The sequence below is a fragment of the Fukomys damarensis genome, unplaced genomic scaffold, assembly GCF_012274545.1.
Source record: "Fukomys damarensis isolate Sample0158 unplaced genomic scaffold, DMR_v1.0_HiC HiC_scaffold_24, whole genome shotgun sequence".
NCBI classification, from domain to species: Eukaryota; Metazoa; Chordata; class Mammalia; order Rodentia; family Bathyergidae; genus Fukomys; species Fukomys damarensis.
Genome location: NW_022900936.1, coordinates 70,040,126 through 70,061,484, shown reverse-complemented (window position 1 = coordinate 70,061,484; position 21,359 = coordinate 70,040,126). Strand labels below are relative to the sequence as shown.

At 35.9% G+C, this 21,359-nt stretch overlaps 1 protein-coding gene across 1 annotated transcript in view; it reads right to left on the bottom strand.

Annotated features, from left to right (window-relative positions):
* The window catches only part of Oxsr1 (oxidative stress responsive kinase 1), a 115,162-nt gene that overhangs the window by 28,478 nt on the left and 65,325 nt on the right, over window positions 1-21,359 (bottom strand). The window contains exons 7-10 of the mRNA XM_010618650.2: window positions 20,689-20,790; window positions 15,975-16,108; window positions 7,746-7,794; window positions 7,102-7,167 (exon numbers count right to left, since the gene is read on the bottom strand). Coding sequence (XP_010616952.1) covers window positions 7,102-7,167; window positions 7,746-7,794; window positions 15,975-16,108; window positions 20,689-20,790 — 351 coding nt within the window. The remainder of the gene's footprint in view (window positions 1-7,101; window positions 7,168-7,745; window positions 7,795-15,974; window positions 16,109-20,688; window positions 20,791-21,359) is intronic.

Sequence of the window (21,359 nt, the reverse complement as noted above, 5' to 3'; positions counted from 1 at the left end):
GTTAAAAAAAAAATTGGTATTGCATTGAATCTGTATAAACAGTTTTGGTAGTATGGCCATTTTCACTATATTGATTCTTCCTACCCAGGAGCAGGGGACATCTTTCCATTTTCTTAAATCCTCCTCAATCTCTTTTTTCAGAGTGCTGTAGTTTTCAGTGTAGAGGTCTTTTGCTTCTTTTGTTAGGTTGATTCCCAGATACTTCATTTCTTTGGATGCTATTGTGAAAGGAATTGTTTCTCTAATTTCTTTCTCAGTGAGTCTGTTATTTGTGTATAAGAAGGGTGTTGATTTTTGCATGTTCACCTTGTATCCAGCTACTCTGCCAAAAGTGTCAATTAAGTCGAGAAGTCTTTTGGTAGAGTTTTTTGGGTCTTCAATGTAGAGTATCATGTCATCAGCAAATAATAACAGTTTAACTTCTTCCTTTCCTATCTTTATTGCTTTCTTTCTCTTGTCTAATTGCTATGGCTAATGTTTCCACAATTATATCGAAGAGGAGTGGTGATAGTGGGCATCCTTGTCTTGTTCCTGATTTTAACGTGAAGGTTTTCAGTTTTGGCCATTTAATATGATGTTGGCTGTTGGCTTTTCATAGATAGCCTTTATTAAGTTGAGATATAGACCATCTATTCCAATTTTTTGCAGTTTTTATCATGAATGGGTGAATTGTGTCAAATGCTTTTTCTGCATCTATTGAGAGGATCATGTGGTTCTTGTCCTTCACTTTGTTAATATAGTGTATTACATTAATTGATTTACGTATGTTGAACCATCCTTGCATCCCTGGAATAAATCCAACTTGGTCAGGATGTATGATCTTCTTGATGATCCTCTGTATTCTGTTTGCTAGTATTTTATTGAGGATTTTTGCATCTATATTCATTAAAGAGATTGGCCTGTAGTTCTCTTTTTTAGTTACATCTTTCCCAGGTTTGGGAATCTATTTCTCTTCCTAATAAACATTCCTCCTGTCTAGCTCCTTTATCTTGTTTCAACCTTTGACTTTATGAGACACAGACCCAGATTACACTACTACATTAGCATGGTGCACATTTATTAAAATTCCATCACCACATTTCATTCATGATCTGGTTTGAGGGGAAGAACCCCAAAAAGTCTAAAAGTCATTTTATTTCAAGCTAAGCACAGTGGCACATATACAGGAGGCTGAGACAGAAAGACTAAGCTTGGGGCTAGTCCGGGGAACTTAGCAAGACCCTACCTCAAAAACAAACAAACAAACAGGGAGGGAGAGATCACTTTATTTCATAAGTTTAAAGATAGCTACTTCTATTAAAACCTAGCACAGGGGTTACTGAATATGATGACTTCTAATCTTTTTTATAATGTTTCTTCCCCTCTTGGGAAAATTACAGGATCTTCTTTTTTCCTTCAGTATTCTGACTTATCACAGTAATGTGCATTGTTAGGATTCATCTTTTTTATCCACTGTGATAGATGCCTCAAGCAATCTTTTAATCTGGAAACTTATGACCATTAGTTGTGGAAATTTTTCTCAAATTATTCTTCAATGATTTCCTTTTTTCTGTTTCTCTCAGTTCTACTTTTCTAGAACTCTTTTTTGCTCAAATGTTGACCTCTCACAAATGATCCTCTACTGTTTTCATCCTTTCTTTTCTGTTACCAACTTCTGGGACTTTGGGCTTTCCTTTCTGAGATGTCTCCTCAACTATATCCTACAAATTTTGTATTAATTTTTTTTTTCACTTCTATGCTTTCAATTTCTAAGAGCTTTGTGTTAATGCTAGTAATATTTTCTGAATGTTCATTTGAAAATTAATAGTTTTATTGAGATATTTTATATATCATACAATCAATCCACTGAAAGAATACAATTCAATGACTTCTTATATAATCAGAGTTTCACAATCATCTCTATAATCAAATTTAGAACACTTTCATCACTGTCCTCAAAACACTAAAGCCATTAAGGGTCACTGTCCATTTTTCTCCAATCCCAATCCTAGACAAACCACTATTATACTTTATCTATATTTGCCTAATCTCAACATTTCACATGGGTAGAATCATACAATACATGCTTTTGTGTAAGAGGCTCTTTTTCCTTTGGTACTGGGGATCCATCTCAGGACCTTCCCTTTGCGAGGCAGGTGCAGTGCCACTGAGCTAAATCCCCAATCCTGTATGTGGTTTTTACCGGCAAAACAGGTTCATATTGTAGCATGTGTCAGTATGGGCAATCCTACACTTCTGATGGACTTGTGATCCAATAAACCCATAATAGGTTATATACAGCATAAGCTGGAAATGCATTTAATTCACCTAACCTCATGAATATAATCGTTAGTTACACTCTATCAGCTGTCTCCTCTCATAACTGCATGGCTGAGTGGGAGCCATAGCTCATTGCTGCTGCCTAGCATCTGAACAGGACCACATATCTTTAGCACAGGAAAATTCAACTTTGCAGTACAGTTTCTACTCAATGTGCACCACTCTCACACAATCATAAAGTCAAAAACTGTAAGTCAAACACCCTAACTAGAGCATCATTTGTACTATATTCTTTTTATTACCAAAAAATATTCACTGCACGAGTACATCATGTTCTACATAATATAATCCATTCATCACTGGATGGATATATGAGTTGTTTCCACTTTTTGGTTATTATAAATAATGCTACTACAAACATCTGTGTGCCCATTTTTGTAGGCATATGTTTCAATTCTCTTATATACTTAGGAGAGGAACTCTGGGTTAAATAACAACTGTTTTACCCATTTCAAAGCATTTTCCAAATTGCTACCTTATATTACAATCCCATCAGCAGTGTATACAAGGGTTCCAATTTCTCCACAAATTGACCAACAGTTGCTATTGTCTCTTTATTATGGTAGCCACAGTAGTAGGTGTGAAATGGTATCTCTTTTTTTGGCATTTCTCTGATGACAAAAGATACTGAACATTCTTATATGTGCCTATTTGCCACTTACATACCTTCTTTACATGTCTACTCAAATCTTTCCTCTCATTTTTATTTTATTTTTTTGTTTGTTTTGTTTTTTGAGACAGGGTCTCACTATGTAGTTGGGTCTGACCTGGAACTCACTATGCAGCCCAGGCTGGTCTCAAACTCAAAGCTATCCTCCTGCCTCAGCCTCCCAAGTGCTGGGATTACAGGCATGCACCACCATGCCCAGCCTTTCTCTCATTTTTAAGCAGAATGTCTTCTGACTACTGAGCTCCAGGATTTCTTTACATAGACTAGATACAAGTACCTATGAGATACATGGTTTGCAAATACTTTCTGCCATTTTGTGAAGTCTCTTCTCACTTTCTTAATAATATCCATTGAAGGGTAAAAGATTTTAATTTTGATGAAGTCAGCTAATCTATTTTTCCTTTCACTGCTTCTATTTCTGGTGTCGTATGTTAGGAAGCTTTGACTCCAAGGCCCAATGATTTGCCTTTATGTACAAGTCCCTCCTGATCCATGAAGACATTCCAAGACTCCAGGTGAATTCCTGAAAGTGCAGAGGGTACTAAGCCTTATATATACTGTTTTCCCTATATTTCCATATCTATGATAAAGTTTAATTTATAAATTATTCATAGTAATAGATTAAAAAATAAAAAAGCAAGAATTATCAGTATGCGTCAATAAAATTACCACCATGCATTTTAGGTCCATTAGCAAGTAGAATAAAAGTTACCTTGACACAAGCACTGCAATACTAGGACAGTCCATCTGACAACTGAGGTAGCTACTAAGTGACTAATAGGCAGGTTACATACACAGCATGGACAAACTGGACAAGGGGATGATTCCTGCCTGGGATGGAGTAGGACAAAGGAAGATTGAATCATGGCATTCAGAACAGCATACAATTTAAAACTTATGAAGTTTCCATGTAATACTTTCACCCCATTGTTAACCATGGATAAGGGAAACTGAGGAAAGGAAAATCGCAGATAAGAGGGGACTAATGTATTCTCTTCCAAGGATTTTATAACTTCAGCTCCTACAATTAGGTCTACAACTCAATTTGAGCTAATTTTTTGGTATGGTGAGAGGAAAGGACCTAATTTTATTCTTTATGTGGACATCCAGTTATCCAGGTATGAACATTCAGCTATCTGCTGAAGACTATTCTTTACCCACTGCATTGTCTTGGCAGAAATGCTTATTTTGAATAGCATTACATCCATCTCTTAATCTCTTATGGATATGAACTCATTGCTAAAGTGATTATTTTATATAAACTGTCATCCTACATAATCTGTTTCTACTAAGCTTCTTTTTTCCTGTGTTCATTCTATCCTCTATCTTTTATATTAAGAGGTTTTCCTCAGACACCAGGTGACCCTACATTTCTGCACATATTTAAAATCAAAGAACTAAAGCATTGATTAAAGGGCTGAGCTTTTAAGGGTGTGGAATTTGTTAACTATGACAATCACCAGATAAGAATCTGAGTGCTGGGTGTGGTGGTACAAGCCTGTAATCCCAGCACTCAGGAAGCTGAGGCAGGAGGACTGCTGCAAGTCTGAAACCAGCCTGGGGTGCATAATGAGTTCAAAACCAGCCTGAAGTACACAGTGAGACCTTGTCTCAAAACAAAACAAAAAAAGAATCTGAGTAAGCCAGACATAGTGGTGTATACCTGTAATCTAGCTACTCAGGGGGCTGAGGCAAAAGGATTGCATATTCAAGGCTACCCTGGGCCTGGTCTCAAAACAAAAAGAGCTATGGATGTAGCTCATTCATAGAGTTCCTGGCTAGCATGTGTGAAGTGCGGGGTTGGATTCATAGTATAATGAAAGGAAGTAGAAAGGGAAATAAAGGTGTGGGGGAGGCACACTTCACAGGGGCTCCTCAGCATGGAAACCTTTCAGTTTTCCTCCTCCTGGATCTAGTCACATTGATCTTCATTCCATGTTACAGTCTATATTCTATATTCTAGTGTTCCATCTACATGACAATAAGCTTCAACACTCACATTCCAGAAAATGAACAAAGTAACAGGACTAGAGGTTTTTAACAGTCTGTAAACATTCACGTAAATGTCCAGTTTTAAGAAGTTTCTCTTATCTTTAACTGTGCCTGATATCCCTCAGTTAAAACATTGTTTCTTTTACCTTTCTGCAGAGTTCATCTCCATACATTTCTCAGTGTGGAGTGAGGAACAGGAAGTAGATTTCAACTCTAAATCCACTCAACTCTAAATCCACTCTATCAACCTTCCTGATTTTAGCCTTACTTTCACGTTGACTTCTGGAGGTAAATGGTACTGCTAATTCCCTTACCTGTGGAGCTGTGTTGCATGAGTTATCTTCTAAACATTCTTTAATGCTGGCTTAGCAATTAAATTCCTTTGACAAACCAAGTCGTCCTAATTTTGGCAAATTGGGGTCCCTCTCTCTCTCTCTCTCTCAAGCTGGAGGGGCTTATCTTCCCCCGTAGCCCCAACCCCCCCAACAATGTGGGGGGGTCTATCAATTTTTTTTATTCTCTTAACAGTTCTTTTAGTAACAGAGTGGAAATAAACGTAGGTATTCACTGCGCTTTCTGAAGCTCTTAAATCAGACTACAGATATTGAATCAACTCTATAAAGATACTAAATCATCTCTCGATTGGGATGTACTGCAAACAACTATAAATGTATTTCAATATTCAAATTATTTGCAAAATATTTATTGAGTGTCAGGGACTGACCTAGCGCTACTGAAAATATAGCAATAAACAAAAGCTCCTGTTCTCATTTAGTTTGTTCTATTAGTATGGAAATACAATGACTGTAAAAATGTGAGATGGTGATAAGTTCATTAATGAAAAATAAAGGATAAAGGAATAGAAAACAATGGGACAGAACTATTTCAGTTAAAGTAGTCAGAGAAAACTATTCAAGGAAGTGCTACTTGTCTAGAGAGATGCCATGAAGAAGAATGAGCCAGTGAGTGATTAAACCAGGGTTGACCCATAACAGTAATCTTCCAGGCCCTATGCCCAGGGATTTAATTTCAGTCAGTATACTTATGTTTCTTTTCTTTCTTTCTTTCTTTCTTTAACAGTCCCCTGGTATTCTGATGTGTAACAATGAGTGATAAGCACTGATGAAAGAACAACTCAGGGAAAAATATAGCAAATGACAAGACTCAGGTCGGAGGGGAACTTCTAATTGGGAGGTGGTATAACATGAAGTAGAAAAGAGAGAAAACAGGATTTTGTTGGTGCTTCTAAAGAACTCCTTAGAAAGAAAAAAATGCCCCCTTAATAACTAGATTTGAGTAACATGGGAAAGATATATCTCTAGAGTGGAGACAAATTAATTGCATTACCAGTGTTTAGTAAAAATACAATTTCAAAATATTTAATATACTTTTATGGCTCTTTATTAAGCAAAACTTCCTGGGTAATATCAGAATTCTCAAGCAGTGGGACTTATGGAAAAGAGTGAGCCACTATTAGAATTATTCTGACTTCCTGATTAATCTAACCAATGTATGTATTACATGAAGTACAGGATTTTACCTTCTCCTTCAAGTATATATAACCAGATACTTCACTTCCTTCACATACTGAATAAGACTGCTTTGAGAAGAGAGAGCAGGGAGAAAAGAGGATTCTCTACTTACTGGAGAGGAAAACTCATATATTTTGCCCTGAGATCTTAATGAATGTTCTATACTCACATTATGAGCACAGAGGTTTTAAAAATTATATATTCATAACAAAATTGTTTTGGTCTTTCTGAAAGTTTGGAGTTAAGAAAAGAGGGGTGGTTACTGTAACCTACATTCAAAGCTCTACATGCCACGCAAAAACTACTTACTCCAGAACTTGGAAGTAGGGGTTAGAATTACCCTACCAATACTATCTTGCATCCCTTTTCATTCTCATAGATAACAAACTAATAGCCAGGCACTACTACAGACCAGCAATATTTGCTGAATGAATGTATCAAAGAATATTTTAGAAGAAGATGAAAGAAAATTAGTAATATTCACTTCTGTTCACGGAATATGAATTAACATTTACTTACAAAATGCAAAAATAAAGTAAATCTATCCTAAGCAATTTCCTAAAAAAATTGGGTTAAATCCCCATTTACCTTTTTAGCTCTTTCAGAAATGGTAGGTGCTTTCTGCAATATTTTTTCTTGAAGAAATTCTTTATTCTGGAGGGAAAAAATAAGCATTTCTTCTCACAAGTAGTTTTTATTGAATCAAAACACTAACAGAAACATTTATCATAATTACCATGCAATACAGTAACCATCTTATGAAGTCTGTGGAAAAGCCCCACCCTTTCACTCAGAAGCTTCTGCAGTGCAGTTCTGCCAGGGTCTCACAGATTGAGACAGAGCTGCAGTGTGCTGGGTGAGCCACTACCTACCAAAGGTTTAATTTACTGTATGTCCTCTGTTGGTCCCACAGTTTCAACTACCATAACACCCCACTACCTTTGGGATATGAGGTATTTGCTAATCTGGTAGTAAACCTTGAAATGAGAGAACAATGCCAAAAATTAATATTTCTCAATGCTGTAAGTTTAAACTGATCTTTCATTTATACAACAGATATACATTTACTAAATTCCAAGCAAGTGTCTTCGTTATTAAAGATTGCATATAGATAGTGCTGCCAGCAATTACTTTATGTACCATTATTCTCCCCAACATAATCACCTTCAGAAATGCAACTTATGAGCAGTGAACACAATATGTTCGTATGCTGAGATGCTAAAATTTCCTACCTTTGCTTTCTGGAAAAATTTGTGCCTTAACAGTTCTGCTGCTGTTGGTCTAAAACCAGAAAAGAAAGTTTTTACAGTTAATTCAAGTGTAATATGAGTTCCCATTTGCAAAACTGAAAAAAACCATTTCTTGAGAAGCTAAATAAAAACTCAGTATAGTCCACTTTCCTTATCCTGCTTTACAAAAAAAAGAGAGAGAGAGAAGAGCCGGGGATTTAGCTCAGTACCACCACACCTGCCTCGAAAGCAAAAACTCCTGAGTTTGAGTTTGATCCCCAGTACCAAAAAAAAAAAAAAAAAAGTAGGATAATCCTCATGTAAGACATTGAGTAAAATAAAAAATTCAAAATAGAAAAATAGAAAACTCCTGGTAATAATTTTCTTTGGAAAATTTATTAGTGAAATGTTGCTTCTGGAAGAATGATTTCTTAGTGGCTCCAATATGTTTACTACTAAATATTATTTTTCCTAAAAAGCTAGACAATATTTATGCAGCATTTTTAGCAAAAAATAAAAATATATTTAAACTTAAGCAAGACCTGTCATGTAAAGGTACAAGATCCCAGTAATGAATGTAACTGAACTGTCTACATAGAATGTACCAATAAATTCAATTTAAATTAAAAATAAATAAATATATATATTTAAATTCACAAAGGTGAAACTGACCTAATCAAGGCCACCACTCCTTACTACATGGCTAGCTGTCTGACAGGTTTCAACTTAAAGAAACTATAGGTTCTTAAAATTAGATTTCACAATTTCCCTTAAAAAATGGATATTCTAAAAGTGAAGTGGATTCCAGATTAAACCACAACTCGGTTTTTCATTCAACTATGCACAATTTTCTGTAAATTCATCATCGTTACAAGCTTTTACCAGAGTATCATTCAGTCTACAGGATTTTACACTTAAAAGTCCACACCGGATCTTATCCCGTACTTATCATGGAATTCTGCACAAGTCACAATCACTCCGAGGTTCATTACTGCACACCCCAGCCCCCAGAGAAGCAGTTTTTTGGCTTTATCTTGTTTTGTGGTGCCAGGGCCTCCCACATGCTAAGCAAGCGCTCCACCACTGAGGTACCTCCCAGCCTAAGTTGTGGTTCTTAAAACACCACTATGAATTAGAATATCTGGGAAGTATTTTTTTTTTCTTTTATCGAGTTTATTGGTACACTTTAGGTATACAGTACAGTTACATTCATTATTGGGATCTTGTATCCTTACATGACAGGTGGTCTTGCTTCTCATTTTTTCCCCTCGTCCCTGCCCTCCCTTCACCCCCTCCTCCCCTCCCCATTTACAAACACTTTATTTCCATTTTTTTATTTTCTCATATTTTTTTGCCCTTATTACCTTTCCCCTACCCTTCCAACTTTCCCTATACCTTTAGCCCTTTTCTTCTGGGAGGTATTTTTAAATCATCAATTAATTAGAGCAAAATTTTGGGGAACAAAACACAGGTAGTTTTAAAACTTCCCAGCTAATTCCAATGTGCATTCAAGCTTGGGAACCAGTGCTTCTGAGATTATAAAGATTGAGAAGATGACTACAAGGGAAAATTATGCAAACTGAAATTAGATATATTTATTTCTGTCATTCAGTAAAAATTGTAATATGTTTCAAGGATTTGGTCAACACAGCTTTTCACTATTCATTCCTTTCTTTTTCTTTCTTCAAAAAAATGTAACTTTTATAAGGATTAAGTGATGTGATTAGAAAACTTAATTTCTGGGTAAAAAGTATCTTACTTTCATGCTCACTTGAATGACAGTTTAACTAGACAATTCTGAGTCAACAGCTATTTTTTCTCACTATTCTTTGACTATGTGCTGGCTCAACTGTGGCTACAGAAGTTGTTATTACACTACCTGCTATCCTTCAGTAAGTGACCTGTTTCCTAAGGTTATATGTAAGAAGCTTCATAACATTGTATTGCTTCATAATATTGCTTGGAATGTGGAGGAGATGGCTCTTTCAGGATACAGGTCTTCAGTATTAGAAAATTCTCAGCTAGTATTTCCTTGAATTTTTGTTTTCCCACATTAGCTCTAGTCTTGGTTTTCTTACATTATCTCTAGTTTCTCTTGCTAAGGTCATATATGTGTATACGTTCATATATGTACATACTTTAGTGTTTACACACATGCAAGCTGGGTATCCCTAATCCAAAAGCCCAAAACCCAAAATGCTCCAAAACGGAAAACTTTTTGAGTGCCAACATGGTGTCATTTGGCATGGAAAACTCCATGCCATGTAACTTTGCTAACATGAACTTTTTGTTTAGAGTTTGGTTCTATCCGTAAAATATCTCATTATATATATGAAAAATTTCAAAATCCAAAACATTTGAAATTCAAAACCCTTCTGGGTCCCAAGCATTTCAGACAAGGGGTACTCAATGTAAAAAGACACATACACAGTTTTTGCTAACCAACGTTTAATTTTGATTTACAAATTGAACTAGATATCCTGTATTTCCCAAGTTGTTTATGTATTTATTTTGAAACAATTTCAAACTCACATAAGAGGAACACAGAACACAGTTCCTATGTGCCCTCACCAGCTTCCATCAAAAAATTAACTAAAATATTAACAATGGTACATATTATTACACAAATACAGGCTTTATTTCGATTTCTCCAGTTTTGTCTTTTTTCTGCTGCGGTATACTAATGCATGATACTCTTGCATTCCATCTCCATGTCACTAGTCTCCTCTAATCTGTGAAAATTTCTCAGTCACCCCTTTCCTTGACACTTTTTTGTTTGTTTGTTTGTTTGTTTTTGTTTTTTTGAGACAGGGTCTCACTATGTAGTTGAGACTAACCTGGAACTCACTATGTAGCCCAGGCTGGTCTTCAACTCACAGTGATCCTCCTGCCTCAGCCTCCCGAGTGCCGGGATTACAGGCGTACGCCACCATACCCGGCTTTCCTTGACACTTTTGATGAGTACTGGTCAGATATTTTCTAGCTTATTCCTCCATTTGAATTGGTCTGATGTTTTCTTATTATAAAATGACGTTACAAACTTCAGTCAAGAATATTTCAGGGCCGGGATTTAGCTCAATGATTTCACTGTCTGCTTTGCAGGTGCAAGGTCCCGAGTTCGATCCCCAGACCCAGTAAGAATAGTTCACAATGAGTTACAATCCCAGCCCTTTTTTAATGCTGAGACAGGGCATTAAATTACCCAGACTGGGCTCAAACTTGAGAGCCTACTGCTTCAACCTCCCAGAGTGCTACGATTATCGATATGCACCATCATGCCCTGCTTATAATTTTTCATTTCTAGCAAAGCCATTTGATTCTTTTGTCATGTTCATAGTCTTCTGTTATGGTTTTAATTTCTATTATAATTTCAGCTTTTTAAGGAAAGTTATATTGGGTTAAGGACATAGCTCAGTGATAAAGCACTTGCCTAGCAAGCACAAGGCCCTGGGTTCAAGCCCCAGCAGAGAAATAAATGAATAATTTTTTTTTTCTTTTGGTACCAGGGATCGAACTTGGACCCTTGTGCTTGCAAGCTTATGAGGCAGGTGGCGAAACCACTGAGCTATATCCCCGGCCCAATGAATAACTAAGTTTTAAAAAGATGTATTTCATAATGTTTTCAAATATGATGCAATACCTAAATTTCTTAGAGAAGTAATCCTATTTTTATCGGCCAACTCTAACTCATAGAATATTTTTTACCATATATATAATATTATAATTTTGGATGTGATCATATCTTCAGTAGGGCATTCTCTGCAGGAATCTTGCAAGGGACCTGGAGCTTGGAAGTATTCCTTTGGTGCATTTCTGAGATTGGTTTCAGCCAAAAATAAAACTTGCTTGACAATTTTTTTTTCTTTTTGCTACTATGGTTTGTTGGATAGTATGAATTAGATTCTCAATCTACAGAATGTCACAAAGAGCTTGATTATTCAGAAGAGATTTTTGTTGTCTCTTGGTGATAACAAATGGATAGTTTTTATCCTACATCCTTCTGAGGATGTAGATTTCTGGAGATCTTAACTTTAAGCAGGATCTCAGTTCAAAATCCCCCACGGTAGGCTCAAGATCTCAATTCCATACGGCCATTGCCCTCCTAGATATCTTCTCCAAAGACTTACAGATATCCTCTGACAATGATACATGCCATGTTTACAGCAGCACAACTGTCAAGAGCTAAATCTGGGAAGCAGCCTGTGTGTCCACTGAGAGATGAACTGATTTTTTTTAAGTGTGATATTTATACACAATGGAGTACTACTTTGTTATAAAGAAGGATACACCTGAGTCCTCTGTAAAAAAAGAATTCACCTCGAGACCACAATATTAAGTGAAATAAATCAGATGTACAAGTCTAAATATCATGTGATTTCTCTCATATGAGAAATCCAATATATAAAGAGCAAAATAAATCCTACATGATAGGAAACAAGGGGAGATGGATCTAAAAGGGAAGGGAACAAAGTGATGGAGAGGGGGGCAAAAACAAATTTTCTCTACCTTTTTTAACCATTTACTCAGAAAGAGAAAAAATTCTAAAACCATAGGTATGAAATTTGCTGCCTATTTTTCTTATCATTTCGAATATTATCAACAGTAACTTTAGAAGTCTTATTACATATAACCAGAAATACAACCAAGGATGTCAAATTCTTACTTTTGTCACTCTTTAGAGAAAACAAAATTAAAGAACTTTTACCACTAAGAAACTCAGTGGAATATACAGTTTTTCCTTGCTATCCCCAGGGTACTGGTCCCAGGACACCTCAGCTATCCCAAAACTTGCAGGTGTTCAAGTTTTTTTAATATGCAAAATGACATAGTACTAGCATTACTTTGATTCCAAAAGTAGAGAAAGACCCAACCAAAACACAGAACTACAGGCCAATCTCCCTAATGAACATTGATGCAAAAATCCTCAATAGCTGGGGATTTAGCTCAGTGGTTCTGGAGCCTGCCTCATAAGCACAAGGGCAGGCATTTGATCCCCAGTACCCAAAAAACAAACAACCAACCAAACAAAAATCCTCAATAAGATACTGGCAAACAGAACACAGAGGATCATCAATATCATATACCCTGACCAAGTCAGATTCATCCCAGGGATACAAGGATGGTTCAATGTACATAAATCAATAAATGTAATACAGTATATTAACAGACGTGAGGACAAAAAAACGTAAGATCATCTCAGATGCAGAAAAAGTGTTGGAGAAAATCTAATATTCATGATAAAAACCCTACAGAAAATTGGAATAAATGGTCTTTATCATAATCTGATAAAGGCTATTTATGAAAAAGCAACAGCCAAAATCCTACTAAATGATCAAAAACTGAAATCTTTCACACTAAAATCAGAAATAAGATAACGAAGGAAGTAAAAGACCTCTACCTTGAAAACTACAGCATTCTGAAAAAAAGAGACTGAAGAGGATATAAGAAAATGGAAAAACATCCCTTATTCCTGGGTAGGAAGAATCAATATAGTGAAAATGGCCACACTACCAAAATTGCTATATATATTCAATGCAATCCCTGACTGATATCCCAACAGTGTGTTTCACAGAACTAAAAACAATCCAAAAATTCATTTGGAACCAGAAGAGACCTAGAATAGCAAAAGCAAATCTAGGCAACCAAGGTAAAGGTTATCACAATCACCAACTTGAAACTATACTACTAAGCTACTGTAATAAAAACAGCATGGTACTGGCAAAGAAACAGACTTGAAGATCAGTGGAACAGATTAGAAGATTCAGAAACAATCCCAGCCACCTTATCTTTCAAAAAGGTGTAAAACACCCTCATTGGAGAAAAGATAGTCTCTTTAACAAATGATGCTGGAAAAATTGGGTTGCAACTTGCCAAAGATTAAAATTACATCCATATCTCTCACCATGCACTAAACTAAAATCCAAATGGATCAAAGATCTAAATATTAAACTGAAACACCAAACTTGCTGGAAAAATAGGTTAGGTAGAACTCTTGAAGACACTGGCATGGGAAAAGACCTTATGAACAAAACCTCAGTAGCACAGGAACTAGCATAGAGAATCAACAACTGGGATCTCAACTTATTAAAAAGCTTCTACACTGCAAGAGAAACCACCAACAGAACTAAGAGACAACCTACAATGTGGGAAAAATATTTTACCATGTGTTCCTCAGACAAAGGACTACTATCTAGAATATATAAAGAACTTAAAAAAATCAGAACCCCTCAAATTTCAAGACCCAATTCAAAAATGGGCATCTGAAATGAACAGACATTTCTCAGAAAAAGCAGCAAAAAAATATGAAAAAAGGTTCAACATCACTAATCATTCAAGAGATGCAAATGAAAACAACACTGAGATTCCACCTCACTCCAGAAAGAATGGCTGCTATCAAGAAATCAACCAATAACAAATGCTGATGGGGTTGTGGAGAGATAGGATCCCTTCTCCATAGTTGGTAGTAGTGCAGACTGGTGCAACCACTGTGGAAACCAATATGGAGGAGATACCTCACAAAACTAGGATTAGAGGTCCCATTTCATCCAACTATTCCCCTGGTGAGTATCTTCCTAAAAGAATCACACCAGAGTGACATATGCATACCCATGTTTATAGCAGTATCGTTTATAATAGCTAAAGTTTGGAAACAGCCTAATTGCCCATCAGCTGTAGCCTGGATAAAGATGATGTAGATTTTTTAAAAACTGGAATACTATTCAGCCATAAAGAATGAGTCATTTATAGCTAAATAGATGCACGTTGAGGCAATACTCTTAGTAAAATAAATAGAACATACATGTATAAATACCAAATAGTTTCTCTGTTGTGAGAAACTGAAAGTATAACTAAGGATCAAAATACATAACAGATAATGTGAAACAGGAAGAAAAGGTCTAAAGGGAAGGGAAAGTGGGAAAGGTAAGGGAAAGGAAAAAAGTGAAAGGAAAAAATGGAAACAAAGTATTTGTAAACAGGGAAGGGTGGAGGGGGTAAAGGGAGGGCAGGAGAATGGGGGAAAAAATGAGAATCAAGATATATCATATAAAGGAACAAATTTCCAATGATGAATGTCATCATATTGCATACCCAAAATGCACCAATAAACTTAATGAACAAAAAAAGAAAGAAATGACCTAGTACTGTATGTGCATACAAGCTAAACTACTCTCCCACAGAACTTAAAATCATTTCCAGATTACTTATCATATTTAGTAGAATGTAAATGCCATTTATACAGCTGCTACACTATATTGTTTAGGAAATAACAAGAAAATGTGTACAGGCTTAGTACACAGGTAATTTTTTTCCAGAATATGTTTGATCCATAGTTGGTTGAATCTGTGAATATGGAGAGCTGACTACACAAGTTGAAACAGAAATATTAGATATAGTAGGATATACAGGTCCCTAAATATGAATCAGAACTTTCAGATTCAAGTTCTGCCTCTATGAATGGGTATCTAGGTAACCTCAAAGAAACTCAGTTCACAAACTTAATTCTTTCCATGATTCTGGTCACAAATTGAATTGGACGAGAATGGAATCAAATTCAATGGTTAGGTTCAATATTGACTTTATGGGCAAATTTGAATTGTTTCTCATGGAAAGAATGAAGTTCATGAACCAAGGTACCACTGTAATAGGTTCTACACAATGATTTCCAACATTCTACAATTTTGTTCAATAAACATACATACAAACATTAGACATTCTTAGTTTTACATCCTCACTTGCCATTCAATATCTGTCTAGTACTGTACTGACAAGAAAGCTATTTGAAATATTGTTCCAAAATCTTTCTCATGTGGAAAGAAGTACAGTACTGTTATTTGACAGTTATTTGCTATGTGTTCTATTTTTGTTATTACATCATAAATAGCACTAAGATAGTTGTTAATTTATAAATTTCAAGTACAAATTGAAAACAAGCCTCTCCCATTAACCTGGCATTTTACTGAACAGAATTCACAATATACAATTCTATAGTTATAACCAATTAACCAGCAAATACCTGAATAATATGGGGCACTGTATGCTATAAAGAAGACACTAATCAATTTAATCACTTCTAATCATGTACAATGGTCTGTGTACACTTTAAATTTTATAATTGGTTCTTCAACATATGAACAAATAATCCCCTGTGTATACATGTATATGATTAAGACTTCTCACAACGGTTTACATATTAGATGGAGAGAAAAAAATAAAGTTTAACTCATATTTTACCTTTTTTCTGGATCCTTCTGAAGGCACAATGAAATCATTTTTCTAAATGATTTTCCATATTTTTTAAGCATTTCTTTATCTTGAACACCAGTTTCCAAAGAAGGAGGATCATTCTGTAGTGTCAGCATTAAAACCTGCAAGAATTTTCAAGAGAGTATAAAATTCTGATGACTCAATAAAGGTTAACCGTGGTGGTCAAGATTTTTCAATAAAGGCAAACTCCCTTGTCCCAATATACAAGTACATTTTACTTCCTAAATGTTCGCATCTAGATCAATGATTCAGAACCCAGAGTTATTTACATACCTTACACATGAATAATATGCTTCTTACAAAGCTTGCCTATAAGGTTCCCTGTACAACACTGATATGTCCTTTAGTTGGAATCCATCGTTTCTTCACATCACCCAGTCCTAATTCTTAAACAACCAAATTATTTTTTAAGAAAACATTAAAAGCATGGCAAAACTAATCATATTACTAACTTGACCTATTCATGGCCCTGTTTTCCTTGACCTCTTGCAATATGGCTTTCTCTTCAAAGAATTCCTCAAATGCTTTTCTACAGAAATGATGTCCTAGTTAAACCTACAGACTCTTCGGGTCCACATTTTTGCTGTATCCCCTGCAGCAACTGACAATCTTGGTCAGCGTGTCCAAGCTAAATCTCTTCTTCCTTTGACTTTCATGGCAATACACTAGCTGATGCATAGAGATATAAGGAATGAAGGTCATACTTACAAGATAAGATATAGGTTATTTGTATTTTTCTATACAGTTTGCTTTTATAGAAAAGCAAATGCCATTTTTATAAATATGCAATTAATAAAAAGTAAAAGGGAGCCATAATCAATGCTATATTTTCCTCTTCTGATTAAATTTATATTTACAGAAATGAAGTTAGTAAGGCTTGAAATGTTTTTCATTTTAAGGAAGTAGGTTAACAATATGTCTGGCTACAAATACTAGAATGGATGAATAAATCTCATACTTACCCCCTCACCACAACCTTTTAAAAACTAAGTCATCTGATTGGTCTAAAAATAGCCTCCCACCTTGCAGCTGTAAAAACAGCTTCTCTTCAAAACCTGGTAAATATTCACTTGCTTCTAAAGGCCTTAAGCTTCCAGATGAAGGACGGCCTTAAAGTATAACTAATCTTCAGAATAATCAGAATTATCACCAAATATGCAGGTCAACAGAAGTATGCTTTGAATATGGAAACATGCAGAGCTTATTCATAAAATATGTTTACTGGTTTGTCCCTCTCTACATTGTTAGAACCTTAAGGGGACAGAATTACATGATTTCTTAAGATTCTAAAGTGCACCAAGATGATACAGATGTAATTACCTAAGTGACAATTTTTTTCTTTTTTTATGAGATAGGGTCTCACTATGTAGTTCCTCCTGGCCTTGAACCCACTATGCAACCCAGGCTGGCCTCGAACTCACGGTAATCCTCCTGCCTCAGCCTCCCAAGGACAGGGATTACAGATGTGAGCCACCACGACCAACTCCTAAGTGACAATTTACAATAATGATAGGCATCAATTTGTACAAAGTCATGCTGCATCTTATGAAGAAGTCAACTACAACTACAAAGAGAAAAACAGAATTCATGTACATATGACAACTAGGAAATGGTCACACAGATAATAATGACTATCAATAGTACTGATAGCACCATCTTGCAATATAAAATACTCATCCTGTCACTAAACAGGAAGGATTAGCAATCACAATTCACAATATTAGTGAAGTAGTAATATTAGTGAATTAGTGACTAGTACACAACAGGCCACTTAATAAAAGTTGCTTAGTGTCCTACTACAAAACAAACTGGTTTTTATTTTTAATCATTAAATTATGAGAGTAATAAATATGCCTGGCACATGAATATTGTGCATAGATTATTTTATATGAAAAGCAATGAAAACAGCGCTTGACGCAGATAAAGTGCTTAATAAATGTTGGTTTGTGATTAATATCCAGTCCTTCCAAAAACCCTGTAAGTAGAAATGATCATAAGCCCCAGTAAGACTGCTCTGCTTTGCAGAGCAAAGGTGAGGAAGACAAATTAAAATGAGTAATCTTACTAAACTAAGAGCAGAATTGGGAGATGGTGAGACACAACATAAAAAGATCAATTATTGCTGGGCGTGGTGGTGCACTCCTGTACTCCCAGCACTTGGGAGGCTGAAGCAGAAGGATAGCTGTGAGTTCGAGACCAGTCTGGGCTACATAGTGAGTTTCAGGTCAGTCTCAACTACATAGTGAGACCCTGTCTCAAACCCCCTCCAAAAACGATCAATTATTATACAAAGCCACCCAATACTAAACACCAAATACCTAATTTAAATTTTAACTGCTACAGGAGTTTGAAGGAGCACAGTACAAGAGCACCATGAGTAAGAAAGGATTCTGGAAAGATGATAAAATAGAAAGTACCAATCTCTCTCCCCACACCTAGACAACTAACCTGCCAGAATCTGCTGTAACTACTTTGAAAATATGGAGTCTATTGAAGGCTTGCAACTTTAAGACAAACACTTGGAGAGTAAACTAGTCAATTTCCACTTAGTTCTCTGAAGCAGCTACCCAACGCCCACCCCAAATCTGCAGTAGGGAGCTGCACATACATGTTCTGAGAGCAACCCACACCTGGCTGCGAGAAGCAAGTAAGTAAAAGACCTTGTCTTCTCAGTATTGAAGATGGGTGGTCTCATTGCTCATGACTTTTCAGCAGAGGTGCACAAAGAGATCAGCAGCTAATGTTGCCAGCCCCTCTCCCTCCAGCTTATCATCATTTTCACTTTCCTTCTTTTGGGAATCAAATTCATACCAGTAAAGACACAATAAATGGTATTAAGTAAAAGACAGGTTCCAATACAAAAACAGTGGAAGCCTCCAACTCCCTACTTCCATCAGTAGATCAGTGGATCGTTCCAACAAAACCATGGACACAGACCCATTGACACAGGAATGTTGCAGACCAGACAGACATCCAGTATCATGCACAACATCACCCAACAGCTGCAGATCTCATTCCTCACCTGCACTCGGGGGCCACCAGGATGAGGCCACAAAATAAGTCTCAGAAAACTCAAAACTGAAACCATATCATGTATCACCTTGGACCAAAATGGAATAAAAACAGAAATCAACAAGGGGAACTTTAGAAAGTATACAAATACAGGGAAATTAAATAAGCTCTTGGGGGAAAAAAAAATCAATAGGAAATTACAAATTTTCCTTAGAATCACAATGTACCAAAGCCAACGAAAAAACAGCAAGAGCAGTATTAAGGAAAAACTTTGTAGCAATAAGTGTTTATATAAAAAAAAAGAAACACCCTCAATAAACAATACTATACAATCCTATGATACAACTCAAGGAGACAGAAAGCAATAAGTCAAACTCAAAATTAATACAAATAAAGAAATAATAAAGATTAGAGCAGAAGTATATGAAATACAGGCTAATAACACAGCCAGGTGTGGTAGTGAAGATTAGTAACCCAGCACTCTAGGATGCCAAGAAAGAAGTGAAGAGTTTAAATCCAACCTGGACAACTTAGTGGTTTAGCAAGACCCTGTCTCAATACAAAAAAAATTTTAAAAGGACTGATCACACCAGACCTTCATACTGAGCTACATTGTACTTCATAGAGGAAATGCCAATCAAAACAATAAAGTACCATCTCACCCCAATTTAAATGGCTATAAACAAAATGACAAAAATAAGAAATGCCAATGAAGATATGGAGAAAGGGAAAGTCTTATCCTATTGCAGGAATGCAAACTACAGCCATTATGGAGAAGTAGAACCATCATATGATCTAGCTAACCCACTACCAGGTAAACAACTACAGAAAATGAAACCCATATGAGTTACTTGCACCCTTATGTTTATTTCAGCACTATCCACAATAACCAAGATAAGCAATCAATTTAAGTGTCTATCGATGTATAAAGGGATAAAGAAAATGTGTTTTTATACACAATGGAATATTATTCGGCCTTTAAAAAAGAATAAAACCCTGTCATGTGCAGCAATGTGGATGGAACTGGAGAACAATGTTAAGTGAATAAGCCACAACAGAAAGATAAATAATGCATGTTCTCATTCATATACAGAAGCTAGAAATGTTGATCTCAAAGAAGAGGAAAGTAGACCAGTAGCCACCAAAGGCTGGGAATGGAAATGGAAGTTGGATAACAGATACCAAAATATATAGTTAGACAGGAAAAAATTCTAGTGTTCTATAGTATAGTGCGGTGACTGGTTTACAACAAACTTTTTAGCTGACATCATAAAAAACTGTATTTTTTGGTAGTGCCAGGGATCAAATCAAGGACCTTAGGCACATGAGGCAAGTACCCTATAACTGAGCTATACCCCAAATACATCCTATCTTTTTTCTTTTTTTTTTTGGTACCGGGGATCAAACTCAGGTCTTTGCGCTTGCAAGGCAGGCAGGCAGCGGAACCACTGAGCTAAATCCCCAGCCCCTACATCCTATCTTTTGTAATGTTAAAATAGAGAATGCAGAAATGTCATTCTACAATATGAATGCACCTTGAGGACATTATGCTAAAAGAAGTAAGACAGTCAGTCACGCAAATGTTACATGATTATATTTATCAGGTACAGAGTACTCAAAATCAAGGAAGTAAGATTTTTGCTGGGATGTTGCTATGAATGAGTCTCACCTTCATTGGTGGATACTTGTGATAAGGAGCTGCCCCTGTGGCCAGTTCAATTGCTGTGATTCCAAAACTCCAAATATCAGCTTTGAAATCATAACCTCGGACCTGCAAAGAACAAAGAATGCATTATGATGGGTGCTAGTCTGTAGCACTTTCAAAAAATAGTTTCTGATACTGGTCACTAACAGTGAAACCCAGGTATGGTGGTACATGCTGTAATCCCAGGACTTGAAAGGCTGAGGCAGGAGTATTATAAATTTAAGGCTTGCCTTTGCCACACAGCAGGCAAAACCCTGTCTCAAAAAGTAAAAAAAAAAATTTTTTTTTTTTTTGGTAATGGGGATCAAACTCAGGTCCTTGCAATTGCAAGGCAGTCACCAGAACAACTGAGCTAAATTCCTGGCCCAAAAAAATAAAATTTTTTAAAAAGTGTACAGTAGGCAAAGCTAAATATAGTTGACAATAGAGGCAAAAAGGCAACTCAAATGTTCACCAAAAACAGAGAAATAAGAAGCTGTTAACTTTGGTATATTCTAACTTAAAAGATTTTATGGTTAATTAAAGCAATGTTTATTAATTCTATATGAAAATATGGAAAACAATTTGTGATAAAACTCTTATGAAGAAAAAAGTATAATTATTTGATGTAATTATAATAGGTACATAATCTATTT